The sequence below is a fragment of the Felis catus genome, chromosome A2 (genome assembly GCF_018350175.1).
Source record: "Felis catus isolate Fca126 chromosome A2, F.catus_Fca126_mat1.0, whole genome shotgun sequence".
NCBI lineage: Eukaryota > Metazoa > Chordata > Mammalia > Carnivora > Felidae > Felis > Felis catus.
Genome location: NC_058369.1, coordinates 112885496 through 112901424, shown reverse-complemented (window position 1 = coordinate 112901424; position 15929 = coordinate 112885496). Strand labels below are relative to the sequence as shown.

Sequence of the window (15929 nt, the reverse complement as noted above, 5' to 3'; positions counted from 1 at the left end):
CACATCCCTGGCCTTTACCTACTAGATGTCAGTATCTCCTGCCTTCCCCAGTTGTTTGTAACAACCAAAATGTCTCTGGAGATTGACATGTCCTCTGGAGGGCAAAATCACTCCAGTTGAGAACCGTACCAAGAGCAGGGGCTCTGGAAACAGACCACCTGGGCGTTAATTCCTGGTTCTGCTTTTACTAGCTATGTGATGCTGGATAACTATTGTAACTTTTCTGTGATCCAGTTTCCATATCTATGAAACAGGTATAAATAGTAGTACCTACCCTTCATAGTTACAGTGGGGATTACGTGAGTTAATATGTATAAAGGCTTTTACTCACCATTCTGTAATTATTAAATCCAGATTAATGGTGAATAGGAACTCATGTCCTGATGTGACACTTCATGGCATTTACTGTAGACACTACTATATATAAGGCTGTGTGACCACAGACTAATTCCTGATCCCTATAGTGCCCCCATTTTCTTATTTATAAAATGGAGGCACTAGCAATATCTATCTCACTATGATGTTGGGTGATGTTATATAACGTAATGTGACAAGTACCATAGGACTTAATAAAAGATAGCTTTCAAGAAAATACTGCTTAGTAAAAGCCATTTGGAGGACATTACTAAAGGTTAGATATTGGGCTATGCTTGGATAAGCTATGCTTCATTTGCTTCATTGGTTTTGCCTTTGTACCTGGCCCCTCAAATGTTTGAATTTGTGGCTCCTGGCAAACACACTATCATTGTAATCATGCTATCCCAGGTACTGAAGGAGGGGGACGGACTGATAACTTTTGTAAGCTTTTCAATGAAGAGTGGTAATAAAAATTTTCTGCTTAAATATGATTGAACTGAAACATATCATTTAATTGGAACATTCTATTTCATAAATATTTTCATCACATTTTATTTTTATTGTGTCACTTTTGCAAACCATTATATTGTTCAGAGCTCATTTTCAAAGCCATTATAAAAGCAGTGCCAGACTACTCTAAGCCTAACCCAGGTGTTTCTGTGTGCAGCCTTTGCTTTCAATTTAAAAGAAAAAAAAAACTAAATATTGTTTGCAGAGATCATTCTCTGGCTATTTTTCTTTGAGCATGAGAAACATTCAGATTAGATCATTCTAAAGTTATTATTGAAGTCATTATTGTTCTTATGGCATTTATAATTTAAAAGTTAAGAGAGCAGTAAGCTGAACAGAGGCATTTTGTTAGTTTTAAAAATTTTAACACTATTTAAAAAAAACTCAACTGCACGTGGACTTAAAACAGGATATAAAATTTTCTAGGTGCATTCTGCCCAGGTGACATTTCCTTTACTTTCCTGATTGTGCATATTCATAAAGCCCAAAGGTGCTAAAAAACTTTAAGCTGGTCTTATCTCTTTAATTAATTTTAGGAGTTATAGTTTTAAGTAGTTTTAAACAGAGAGAAAAAAGTAAGAAATAAGGTGAAAATTATTATTACATGCTTTAGTGGAGCCATATTAGAATTACTGTTATTATTATTCCCATAATTACAAATCGGTAATTTCCCTGCGACTAAATAAATACTAATGCTCTTAAAAGGATGGTTTTGGTTTAGACAGTCTCTCCATTTTACTTTAAATAGTTATTGTGCTGTTATGCCTCAGTCTGTGACAAAAGGTAGAAGATTAGGGGTTATTCTAGATTTATTTTTCATTAGAAACAGCATTCAGTATCATGCAAAATTAGGACTATTGTATAAACTTAGGCTTGGAAAGTATATTTTTAGGTGTTCAAAACATTTAGAATAATTATTTTGGGAAGACTTCAGGGTTGAATATGCTTAAAACTATTTTTTAAATGACTCCTAATTTAGCTTTCTTTCAGCGTCACCAAAATCACTCGCATTCATTGGTCTTCTGAAAAGCAGTCAGTACTCAGTATGAAGACTATGGTATAGGGGGCAAGCTAGAGATCTGAGAATCAAGTACCCAGAGCAAGGTATTTGCCCTCCCTCTCCACTTCATTGTGGATGGGTATATGATGCTTACTCTGTTGGGTTGATTCGGAGATTTAATGAGCTAAGGTATGTGGAGGGTCCAGCAGATAGATCATAGAGCTTAGGGTTGGGGGTAATTAATGGAGGCAGTCAGCATAAGCACAGCAATGGATTCTGGTATTAGACAGCATAGGTGTGGATCTTGACTGATATTTGTAGTACCTCAGTGACCTTGCATAAATTAACTTGAGGTTTCTAAGTTTCAGCTTCCTTGTTTATAAAATGGGTTGAAGAGATATGAATGAGATAGCATAAACAATATGCTCAACGATGTGCCAGCATAAAATAAGTGCTCAATGAATTAGCATTTTTATTGATATGTGTCTGAGACAAAGAAGATGAGCAGCAGAAAAAGGGAAACATTTAACACTTTCTGAGGTTATTTCTAAGTTACTTCTTAGTCACAGAGCAGCAAAAATAAGTAAAAAGTCTCTTTACTAAAAGATTAATATTGTCTCCTTACATGGAATGCTATATAATAGCATTAATTATAAATGACGCTCTCAGACATTTGAAAATGTCCGAAATAGCCCTGTCAGAAAAATAGGAACACAAATAAATATAATAACTTTAACTTTTGTTAACTCAGCAAAGTTATAGATTAAATTAGTCAAGCATCTTGTCAGGCTCCTATCTTCAGCGGCAGCTCTGGAAAAACTGAATATAATTCCAAGTAGTTGAGATACATGGAGGAAACAAAAAGCCTTCCTAACTGGCTTACTATAAGTGAATAACATGTTAAATAAAGTTACATGAGAAGTCACAAGCAGAATATTGACCATTTTCACCCATAAAGAAGCAAAACTCTTTAGTAATGCCTAATATGCCTTCTGCAGTTCAGCTTCTGTCCTCTAAGATGGTGACCAGTTCAGCGGTGAGTATATCCAATTGAGGCTTCAGGGGAGGAAATGAACTATGAATCCCAAAGCAAGGGGATTCTGAGGAGTTATGTGATAGGAAAGATGAAGAATCCCTGAACCATAATATGATGAGACAAAAAAAGAAAAAAAAAGGCTGGATAGAAAAAGAAACACTAAATCTAAGCTACGAAATACATTTAGGACTGTGGTAGGATTTTGCCAATTTGCATATCTCCATCCAGAACAGACAGTCATAACAACCTTTAAAAATCCACGAATAAGGAAGGGTTCATTGCATGGCTGGTGTGCCTCTTCCAACTTTTGCTCCTCAGCTCCCTTTCACTGTTACTGTAGACCTTGGTGTTATTCTTGGCCACTGCCAAGCATGGGGTGAATACTGTAAGGAAGTCTCTGAGGGAGGCTGAGAATCATCCTGGAGGAGCTGGGTGGAGAAACAGGTTGAAATTCTAGACCCAGTATTAATAACTTTCTTCTATACCATTAATGATTTTTTATACTAATACCTACTATTTTAGAAAGAATGCCATATTTTAAACAGCCATTATTACTGGATAAGTTATAAAGCTATATTATTCAAGTTTTCATTCTGGAATTAGAGAAAAAGCAGTGGAAAATGTAATTTATTCAATAGTATAATATTATTTTCCAAAAGCCATATACTAATTTTAATAATGTGTAAATAGAAACTATTTTTAATTCTATCTTCTTTATTCATGTAAGACAAATTGTGTGCTTTATGTCTTTCATAAGTAAGACTGCAACCAGGAAATTAGATCAGAAATTACACCAAGGACTTCACTGCTGTATTTCTTGTACTTTTCCCTTGAGACACTGTGGCAAAGAATACAGATTTTAATTTAAGATTGAACTGGACTGAGCTACTTGAGCCCCACCTCTGCTACTTATTAAAACTTCTTAGCTATCTGTCCTTAGTCAACTTACTTAAGTACTTCTACCCTCAGTTTTTCTGTTTGTTAAAAAAAAAAAGGCTAATTATGACTACTCTACAGTTGCTGTAAAGATAAATTCGATGCTGTATGCAGTGTTTGCTATAGTGGTTTCAGTTAATAAATACCCCAAACATGGTAGTTGTTGTTATTTTGGAAGTCACATTGACCCTCATGAAATAGCTATATGTGCAAGTAGCAGAACTCTGGCCCATGTTATTTAGTAATATAAAAGGTCTTTTATCAGTTATTTCCTTTTATAAATAAAACAACCAGAGTCTTAGACCAAGAAGCCCAGATACCATTCAACATTGCTGGTGTTGGCCACTGGAGGTAGAGCCAGTAAGTGAAGTGTTTAATTGCTTGTCTAACTTATACCTTTTTAATTTCCTCTATAATGGCCAAATAGGAGAGAGATGGAGATCATTTTAAAATAAGCAGGTAAATCTGCTTAGAGTCAGGTTCAGGGTAGCTTTGGATATAGGAAGGTTCAGAGCAGTAGCACATCTTGCAGATATAAATGCATAGTCGAGGGATCAATCAATATGCTTCAACTTCTTTTGTTTTAGGGCAGTGTCCCTGGAAATGAAGGGAATGAGAATTCTTAGGAAGAAGATCCCTTAAAACAAAGACCTGGGATAAATGAGATAAATATATTCTTCTAAGGTATTAACAAACACACTGCTCCTTGGTTTACTCAATACACATCAGTGACATGTGGAAGTTTCATTCTGTTAAGTAGGTGGAACAAAGTTCAAGAAGGCAAATGCAGTTGATGACAGATTATCCAAATTCCTGATGTAATAAGAGCCCAAACACAGTGCAAAATTCCACCAGAATTATAATTAATTTCCATAAGGTTATATGGCATGGTATATGTCTAAAATTATGAGAGCATTTCTTTGCCTTAAGGAATCTTTCCAAGATGGACAGCAGCACCCTCTAAATATAATTATAAAGACATGACTTCAGTGACTTGGCAAAAATTCAAAAGGATAATGCAATGCAATTTGAGAATAATGTGATTATTATTTTTTCTTTAAAAAAATGCTTCTCCTTGGCTCACAATAGAAGTTACTCTTGTCTCCTCCTCCACTCCCTGGTAAATAATTAGAACTCTATCTCAGATTTAAAAAGGTTAAATAGAAGGAAGGAAAGATAAGAAATGACTAAATTAAAATGGGTGGGTCTACCAAAGTGAAATGTGACTGAATAGAAGAGAATTAGAAAAGGGAAAGACATTATTGGAATAATTCCAAATCCCCAATTTTAAAATTCAAACTCTAGTTACCTTTTAAAATCTTTAAATTTTGAGGCTGCTATTGAGGGCTAAACCAACCAAGGGATGAACTTATTCTATGCAGTAATACTTGCTCCTCTAGATATTTAGTAAGTCTGGTAAGATGCTCCAGATTAACTAAATTTAAACTATTTAAATTTGACTCATGGGAACCACAAAAATTTCTACATAACTTATATGCTTCCAATATTGAAATTCCCAAAGTGTGTTTGAGGATGAGGTGCCTTGGAGCACTACGGTACACTTACCAGAGCACCTTGGAATATCGTTAAATTTCAAGGTGATAATTTGACATCTGTCAGGTAGCCATGAACTACTAGCTGGAGGTAGTTTGTGTTTTTAAGATTACATTTGGCTTTGTTCCTTTAGATGATATCATATCTTTCAAAACTGGGCAGCATGAAAATCAATGTGGAACAGGAAATGAGGGTGGTGATGTCTAGTCTGATTCTGAGGCTTGGCAAATTTCTATTCTTAAGTTCATTACTACGAATGACATAAGTATACACACATGTATTTTTTGATGATTCATGTATATTATTTTTAATTGGCTACTATGTTCTTAGGACATAAATAGTTAAGTTTTTTGGATCTAACTACTTAATGAACAGAACTGTCGGATTTTTTTTCCTATAAAACCAGGGGAAAAAATATGTAGACACTGGGATACCAAGATCTGAGTAAGTTGGAAGCTTTGTTCTAACATTGTGTATAAATAAGTTTGCATCAGAAATAAATGATGCTTCATACAGTTGATTTTCCACATGTAGAGTAGCTAATGCTAGGAAAGATGTGGTTCTAGGAGACTGTATTAAGTATATGATTCAGAGCTGAAGCTAATCCTCAGGAAGCAATCCAGTTATCCACTGATTTAAAAAAAAGATCCCCTAAATATAGATAAGCTTCAGAGGGAAGGTGTGAGGTCCAGAACATTGAAAGCCAAGCTTGTCTTACTCCTTTTTTCCTTAGTCTGTATTTAGTTCTCCCTATTATACTGTGAGGATTCTTCAGGCCAAATACACTTTTCTTACCAATCCTTAATATTGTTTTTAGATACCAACTATGCAGATCCAGTTGTTTTTAATATAAAGCAAAAAGTGTATACATATATATGTATATATATATATATATACATATATATATATGTATATATATATATATATACACACACACATACATATACACACACATGTTTCCTTTTAATGTTCTTTAATTCCATACACAGTAAGCTCCTATATCACTTTCATTTTTACAAATTATACAGTGCTTTTTAGCATATCAGAGAGTCAGCTACTAGATGTTGTTAAAGTGTTTTAGTCTTAATATATCAATCAGCATTTACCGATTGCATTATTACATAACTTTTCTCTCATGGTGTATCCTAACTCTGGATCATGCCCATTCAGATAATTTCTTGGTACAAGAACAGGTGAATTGTCAGTTTAAACCTATATCTTGGCCAAAAGAATCATAACTACTAAGAATCTATTGCTATGTTACCATGCTTGTAGATCTGACGTAGATGTTGTTTTTCAGATGGCAGTTTCCGTCATTTGGCACCACTATGCCTGCCAATTTGCTATCAAGAGCAAGATGAGATGTCTGATCTGTCATCACCAGCAGCAATCTCTTAGCTTCTTTTCGCCATCCAATATGACTCTTAAAATAAACATGTAATTAGATCTTGTACCATACCATAGATCTGTACTGTGGTCTCGATCTCAAGAAATGTAAAGTTGGGAATTTAACAAACATTATGTCAGGCTAGAATGATGTGTGTAAATACAATGCTGTTTCCTAAATAGCACTAACTTTTATTTGTATACCCTCTATTTTACCATAGCCATTTGACTGCACATCTCACAGCTAGAGATTTCTGGCGCTCCCCCAGAGGAAGAACAAGCCAGGGCTACAAAGTGCAGAGCACCAACACAATGTGAGCAGGAAAACAGGCTATTTCGGGCTCTTCTTTGGAAAGTGGTAAGTGAAAAAGAGTAGCCCTTTTGGAAAGGATTTTCCAAGTGCGTAAGTTATTCTTTCCCTTTAAATTTTCCTATTTATTCCCTATTATTCCCTCTCCCAGTTTAGCCCCTCTGTCAACACATACCAAAATGAATAACACTGGTGACAAGTAAGAGTCAGAAGAATGTATTCTTCTATATTATGTTTTGACTCATTACACCAAAGAGGAAAAAAAAATCTTAAATTCTTGGGGAATTTTGTATCTGAGCAAAATGATATGAAACTTCTTACCTCACAGACAGCTGCCTGAAGCATGGCATCAAAACCTCCTTCAGGTGTATCTATATTTCCGGAGATCTTTTGTCTGTGAACTGCTTTTTCAAACTCAGTAATGTTCTCTGTCAAAGATAGCACATGGATGTATCCATGGGGAGGCATACAGTCTAAATTGTAGTCGCTGTGTAAAAAAAGAAGAAATGCAAATTCTATTTTGCTATGCTTCATTCAAAGATCCAAAATACTACTCACAGTAAAATTGTGTGGTTTGGTGTAAAAAAAAGAACATAGAATAATTTTTTTGCCAAGGAACTTTTATTAGAGAAAAGCAGTACTTTATAAAATCACAGAAAAGTTCAATACTGTTGGATGTTTCTTTGCAAGTAGGAAATAGGAATATAATGGTTTGGTATCTAAAAACTAAAGACTAAGCGTGTTCAATATAGGACACCTACAGAGCTTTTGTTATGCTAATATGCATGGCTAGTTTTTAAGAGGAGATAAGAATTTGCAGTGCTTTCCTATCATATTTGACCATGGAATAGTTGAAAAACACTTTTTGGGAAATGTTTTTTAGGAACTTAGTGAAAACATTATACCATTGTTTGATATTTAAAATATTATGCTAGTTTTTAAAGTGATAATTGGGGTGAAAGTATCAACGAATCACGAAGGTTTATTAAAATTGTTTTGAGAATCCCATGATGTCCCCAAAAGTGCCAACAATTTCTCAGGCACATGCACGTTCAGGAGAAGGTGCACACAGCTCCATGAGGAGATGCATCCATTACAACAGTTAGCAGAGTTGTTTGGGCAGATTAGAGTGTACACTCTAAAGTGATCTGGGCAGATTATGGAAATAGGAAAGATGTTAAAATGAAATGTTATATTAACGAAGAACTGAACACATTTCTCTCTCAGAACTCGACAGGATAATTAGGATACTGTGTGAAAAACTTTTATTTTTAAGGTTAGTTCTTGTTTCATAGTGGAGCATATGCTATTTAGAATCAGAGTTTCAAAATGATAAGAAAAGAGGCTCTTTCAGCAGAGCTTTCTTTGAAGTCACATCTTAAACAACAAAATTACAAACCTAGTCACAACACAGTAAAGGAAAGACAGTTGCAGTACTGGCAATGTAAGCACTTTAAATTTGACCAACCTTCATTTAACAAATTTGGAGCAATCGAAAAGGACAAAAACAGGATTCTCAAACAGGTATTGCTATACATAGTAGCCTGAATATTGTTTTTTTTTCTAAAATTACTAATATTATTTGTAGGGGTTTTTTTCGTGATAAAACATAAAACAAGAAGTCCAAGTTATAAGCTCATAAGTTTTCAGATAAAAACATACTTCCTCTCCAAATATTTTCATTTCTCACTTAATAAAACAAATATAAAATTTAGTAAGTCATTTATATAAAAACAAATAGATTTTCTAAGAAAAAAATTAATTTGGCATTGTGAAATTCACATCAACCTCTAGATACCTGCATTGATTATGAATCCTTTCTGGGTGGATGCTAATGTATGGTGAAACTGTTTTATCAACATATGAGCCAAATCCAAGGCGGAAGTCACGGGAGAAATATGACATTTTTCTAGATAAATCATTTCCAACGGAATTTAATTTTTCAATATTATTGTGCATTGATGCTGAGACATCAACCAGGTAATAAAGATCCACAGGGTATTTCTTCAGAGGATGAATTTTCAGCATAAAATTAGCTTCCGCTTCTAGTTCAAAGAAACAAAAACGTCATATAATATTCATTTTAAACATTTCAGGATAAGCTCTCAATGAATCGGTTATATTTTATATACAGAACAACTACCACAAATTTGTACATAATGAATGAAGTTAGGAACATCCTGGAATAATTTTAAAGCAGTTTGAAAACCTCATCAATTTATTTGTTTCCAGCTTCTACAATGGATTTGTCACAATTCTGTAGTGCAGAGATAATAACATATGGGCCAGTATAAATGCAATAGGCAATATATTGCCACATGAACCTGTGTTTCCCTTAGTATCTAGGAAAGCATAGCACAGTACAGCAAGTAGCATTCTATCTCAAGAGTAGGTGGCTGTATTGGTTTGAAAATGGCTTTTGGTTTGAGGAAAACTAGAAAGGCATCTTTTTTTTTTTTTTTTTTTTTTTTTTTTTTTTTTTTTTTTTTTTTTTTTGTTTATTTATTTTTCGGACAGAGAGAGACAGAGCATGAACGGGGGAGGGGCAGAGAGAGAGGGAGACACAGAATCGGAAGCAGGCTCCAGGCTCTGAGACATCAGCCCAGAGCCTGACGCGGGGCTCGAACTCCCGGACCGCGAGATCGTGACCTGGCTGAAGTCGGACGCTCAACCGACTGCGCCACCCAGGCGCCCCCTAGAAAGGCATCTTAAGAAAAGTTACCTCTCACTGGATACAGATGCAAATTTATCCCTTTGGGTTAAGGCATATTTACGTATGAGATGTGAAAACTCTAGTACTGAGCAGTATGTTAACCTATTCAAAATAAGTAGTATGTCATTATGAATTAGATAATGAGATTCTTCCCGACAGTTAATCGTGAGAAGGAAAGAGACAGTGATCTAAAGAATGGTACCCAGCAGTGCCCCACTGGGCACCTGGGCAATGTAGGGAACACAATTTGTCTAATGCATAGTGGATACTTGATAAACATATGTTGAGGAGGGATCATGGAGGCCAAGGAACTAGATGAGAGGAGAGGGTCACCATGAGGAGAAATGTGGGAGCTTCCCAACAACTGTCTGCAGTGCAATTTTATTTAATTCTCTATCCATTATCATTTGCTACAAGGACCTGTATCATTGTATATAAGGATATAGTACTCTATGGAGTTGGTAGTTCTGTAATTATTTTTAACTTATTTTTATTTATTATTTACTTATTTTATTTGAGTATAGTTGACACACAATGTTACATTAGTTTTAGGTGTACAACTTAGTGATTTGTCAAGTTTTTATGTTATGCTGTGTAGCTACCATCGGTACTGTTATATTGTTATTACAGTATTGACTGTATTCCTTATGCTGTGCCTTTTATTCCCATGACTTATTAATTCCATAATTGGAAGCCTGTAAGTATATGGTAAAAAGTCATCAATTTAAATATAGGTAATTTGTGAATTTACATTTTTAAACAATAAAGTAAGTGCTTTGTAAGTCATTATCAGTGGAGAATAATTTGAGCAGAAAATTTTTTTTAATAAACACCAATTTGTAAATACAATAGGTAGCCTGATCTACCTATCAAAAGAATCCTCTAATTTATCAAATCATATTTTCAGAAGTAGCAATAATCTCTTGCAAATTATTTTATAAGTCGGATGTTTTCAAGTCAGTTACAGAATGTATTCAATATAATAAGGTTTTTCTGGCATGTAATAATAATGATGGGAGAAATTACTCATTACTAATTTGCCTGTATGTGCTGGAAATCCCTTTACTGTAACACTCTTATTTTGTGTCCAAGCTTTTGGGAGGAGAATTTGGCATGTGAAGGCCACCCATCCCACTCCCTCACTCCTTCCCTTTAAGAGCTGGGCTGCCTCCAAAGAGCGTATATTCAGCTCTGCTTTCCCAGTATCTAGCGAGAATGCCTGTCCCTGTGGAAATGTCTTGCTATTTGGATGGAGAGGTTCAATTCAGGAGAATGTCAGAAATCTAGACAGAGCCAAGTTGATAAGAAATAGAAATGGAACATAATTGGGGAGTGTGGTTCATGTGGTTTAATGTGTGGATCAGCTTCTTCCTTTTTTTTTTTTATTTTTTACCAGTTGTGTAATTAACTGTTGACTTGGGTATAAGCTGAAGACCTTAGGCACTGACCACATGGTATTTTCATCTTGGTGATCATTACAGTTTATTGTGTCTCTGTCTAAAGATGAAAGGCTGTGTGTTTTCATGGAGTTATTGAATAATGCCCTAGATATTTAGTGTATTATGCAGGTTGTTATAAAGTTGGTTCGTTATCTTAGCCAACAGAATCTGCAAAGGCATAGTTCCTTAGAGGACTAAGATATTAGGGGAGGTCCAACCAAATGTTAGCCATACAAAAGCTCTCAGCATACAGTAGCTGCTCTTAGCCTTGCAAACAAATCGTGGTGTCACTGGCCTCAGAGAAGATGGCTGTATAGAAGCCTTGCCAAATGGTCAGGGCTGGAGGGTTTAGGCTGCTCTAGCTTGATTTTGAAGTATATAGACCTCAGCTTGGGCTGAGGCCTCAGTAAGACAAGTTTCTAATAAAGGGGAAAAGAGACTCTTCCCACACACAGGCTTTTTAGTCATTTCTGGAGAAAACAAACATTACCCCTTTTAAACTGCAAGGCATTTGAGGTTCCTGTAAGGTTCTAGCTGTCAGCTCAAGTAGGCAGCCCTAGATAGACTAATCCCAAATTCCACTTTGCTTGTTAAGGAGGAGACTGAAGGGGCCATGCTTGGATTATTGTTTTTCCCATGAGCTTGAGATATTTCCATATATGCTTTCTAGCTGGGTTTTGGCTTCATTTATACAGGAGGAAGAAACATTCTCTTGGAGGTAGTAGAAATACCTTTTCATGGGGACATGGATACTGTGTCCCCATATAAAATCTCCACTCAGTTCATACTGGGGTGCCACCAACACAGGGCTCAAAAGACAGATGACATTAGAAATTTTGAATATAATGGATGAGAAAGAAACACATGTAAAAATAAGATTTGGTATCTGTGATCATCATTGCTTTGAGGTTATCAATGTAGGCAGTAATGTCATAAATGCTACTCTGAGAGAGGTGGGTTCTTTTAGTGGCTAAGAGCTACTAAGTAACATAATCTATGTAAAATATTTGCTGCAGTATTTGGTACAATGTAAATATATATATATTATATATATATAATATATATATATATACACACACACATTAGTAATTATCATTATTACTATTACTAAATTATAAGCCTCATTAGGTTAAAAACTATTCATTTATCTCTGAAGCCTCTGGATTTGGTACATGCATAGGCACTCATAGATGTGTTTAAACTACACTGAAGCACGTTTTGATACAGCATTTCAAAAGGTCCACATATTTACCTTCCTGAGATGCTAATATCTATGACTTCTTTCCCACAGAGGAGGAAAGAATATCATCTGGCCCCAAATGTTTATGCTACTACTTATATTATTTCCAAGAAAGTTTCATTCTTATACCTTTTGAGATTCTAAAAGCTCAGATCCTTTCTTCTGTCAATTAACTTCAAAGGGAAGAAGTGAGTCTGTGACATAGAATAAGAAATAGGACTTGGGGGAAAGCTGAGACCTACTTAGAGCTATTGCCAGTACTGGTGTTAATAGCTCAAAGAATGAAAAGTAGTGAGAATGAGTTTTAAATCACTCAAATAATGGTGTTAACATCTTGGAAGATTTGGCTGAAACAACCATGATGGGACATTAAGAAAAGATAACTAAAAACGTTCTACATAAGATGAAATTGAAAAACTATAAGAAACTGCAGAAAACTAGTAGGAAGAAAGAAGAGCCAATTTCTTGTACTTGGGTGGGGGAAGAAGGCCCCAGAATGAGATGGGTTTGAAACATCAAGGCACAGACTCCAGCACGTTTCTGAATTTCTATGGGGGATAAAATAAGGGATTGTGCCAAGGGGTAGAGGGGAAAAGAATGAATGACTTCTATATTTTTTATGGTTAATTTTTTTTAATTTAAGAAGAATACCTGAAAAATCTTATATTTTAAATTAAGCTACACTAAATTAAAGGGATTTTTTTTACAATACAAAAATGAATTAATGTTGAAACATTTTCTTAAGTTAGTGAGGTATAGATTATACTTATCCTTATCATATACATTATATTACTTCTGAAGTAGAATTAGAGGATTTCTTTCTCTCTCCTACCTTCCTAAAGATTTCATTTCAGTGTTCTTAGGGAACATCAAGTAGGACCAGTAGCTTCTGTTACTATTTTTCCATAAGATTGATAGGTAAAAATAAGAAAAAAAGTATAGTTTAAGAAGTAAAAAGTAAAAGAAAGTGTCACTTTTAAATTTTTAAAATTTTAAAGATTCAATAATATATATTACATATATTAAATATACAATAGAATCCTACCAACATTGTTTAAAAAGTTTAGTTAGTATATGATCTAATAGAAGTATTCATGAAAAAAATTTTAGATTCTTAATAGATGCTACATTGAACATAATGAATTTTATAAGATAAGAATAAGTGATTATAAATAAATCAAATCAATATTAGGGGATAAATTCATTTTACACTTAGGTATGCATTATATGTGTCATGGTAGAGAGGACTTTCATATCATGAGGAGTGATGTTTCTATATATCTGGAGTTGGTAAAGTGTAGCTTTATAAGTTATGCTTCAAAGCTGGCATGTCAGGGTGCATGGGTGGCTCAGTCAGTTAAGCATCCAACTCTTGATTTTGGCTCAGGTCATGATACCAGAGACATGGGATTGAGCCCTGAGTTGGGTCTGCACTGACAGCACAGAGCCTACTTGGGATTCTCTTTCCCACTCCCTCTGCTTCTCCCCTGAACTGTCTCTCTCCCAAAATAAATAAATGAACTTAAAACAAAACAAAACAAAACAAAACAAAACAACTGGTGCCGTGTGCATTTATTTTAAAGGTTATTTCTGCACTGTCAGCACAGAGCCCAATGTGGGACTCAATCTCATGAACTGTGAGATCATGACCTAAGCTGAAATCAAGAGTCTGATGTTTAACTGACTAAAGCACCCAGGTGCCCCATCATATGCATTTTTTAGATGAACTTATTAAATGTAATTTAATAACTACTTGTTGTATATGTATATTATAATATAGAGTTCTGTCATAGCTATGTTGGAAAGATGGCTTACCCCCATTAGACAATTACGCTAATTTGCATACAGAAATCCAAATAGTAGTGGGAAACTAAATAGAATCAAGCCCCATAGTGATTGACATAGACATTAAGCATTTCTCTTTTCACTCTTCTACTCCCCATACTGCCTTCAGTGACCTTAGTTAAGAACTCACATTGAGGTCTCCCACATCTTTATCCAACCTGTACCTCCTGCTGAACTTCAGCTTCAAATACAGTAAGTCACTACCTCAAATTAAGATGTCTCAGTTTGAACTCAGTACCAACCTTCCACAGAAGGCAGCCATACCTCTCACCTTGTTACTTAAGCCACAGCTCCAGTATCTCCTTGCTCATCAATCACCAACCCCTGGGGATGCTAATGAGAGACATCTCTCATGCCTGTCCATTTTTCTCCTGCCTCATCACCATTACTATTATTGTTTATCTATAGCACTGAAACTGTTACCCACCTTCTGAACTGTTAATTTTTAGTCTCAGGAAGAATCAACCACCATTATATATACAAAAATGAACAAACTAAATTTAAATTCATTTAAATGTATATATTTAAGTGTAACACAATAATAGAAAAAAAAATTCACCTTATAATTTTCACCCCCTGAGTATTTAAAACAGAGAAAGACATTTTGAGAGGATATAGTCATATTTATTTGAGGCAAATAATATATGATAAGCTTCATGTATAAGCTACTAAAAATTAGTGTTCAGTTAGAAAAACAGGAAAATTTGTATGAAAGGCAAATCACACACACACAAAAAGAACTAAAGATGGTTAAAGTAAGCTTAGGAAAAATGGTGCAGCTTTTTAATTCTAGGATAAAGGGAAAAGAAAACAGCTAACAGACGAGTTACATGTAAAAACTTAAGAGATTAAAAAGAATGAAAAGGCAAGGTTGACTCTGAAAGCCTTAACTGGACATCCATTTTTCTTATAAATAACCTGATAATATACATTGGGAACCTAAATAAATTGATATATATTTGACCTAGTAAATCTATTTATAAGAATTTATCCTATATGAATATTCTATTTTATACAAAGATACATGCATAATGAGTATCACTGAAGATTTGCTTTAAAAACCTTCATTCAAATTGGATTGGGATTGTCTTATTTATTGATTCATTTGGATTTGTTACATTTATAGAGTATGTTTATAGAAAACTGCCATTGCTGTAATATTGTCTTCCTTTTTTTTAATTTAAATTTTAGTTAACTTACAGGGCAATATTAGTTTGAGAAGTAGAATGCAGTGCACCCAGTGCTCATCACAAGTGCCCTCCTTAGTAGCCATCACCCATCTAGCCCATCTCCCAGCCACTTCCCTCCATGAAACCACAGTTTGTTCTCTATCATTAGGAGTCTCTTGTGGTTTGTTTCCCTCTATTCTCTCTGCCCCCCATATGTTCATCTGTTTGTTTCTTAAATTCCACATAGGAATGAAATCATATGGAATTTGTCCTTCTTGATTGACTTATTTCATTTAGGGTAACACATTCTAGCTCTATCCACATCCTTGCAAATGGGAAGATTTTATTCTTTTTGATGGCTGAGTAATATTTCTCCTTCTCTCTCTCTCCCTTTCTCTCTCTCTATATATATTTACCACCACATCTTCTTTATC

General features: G+C 34.8%; 1 protein-coding gene and 1 long non-coding RNA gene across 2 annotated transcripts in view; one reads left to right on the top strand and one right to left on the bottom strand.

Moving 5' to 3' along the window:
- The window catches only part of LOC111559510, a 220308-nt gene extending 212892 nt beyond the window's left edge, over positions 1 to 7416 (top strand). The window contains exon 3 of the long non-coding RNA XR_006594264.1: positions 7001 to 7416. This is a non-coding gene — a long non-coding RNA (uncharacterized LOC111559510). The remainder of the gene's footprint in view (positions 1 to 7000) is intronic.
- The window catches only part of ITGB8 (integrin subunit beta 8), an 85434-nt gene that overhangs the window by 28399 nt on the left and 41106 nt on the right, over positions 1 to 15929 (bottom strand). The window contains exons 4-6 of the mRNA XM_003982834.6: positions 8888 to 9134; positions 7411 to 7576; positions 6658 to 6816 (exon numbers count right to left, since the gene is read on the bottom strand). Of these exons, the coding sequence (XP_003982883.1) occupies positions 6658 to 6816; positions 7411 to 7576; positions 8888 to 9134 (572 nt within the window). The remainder of the gene's footprint in view (positions 1 to 6657; positions 6817 to 7410; positions 7577 to 8887; positions 9135 to 15929) is intronic.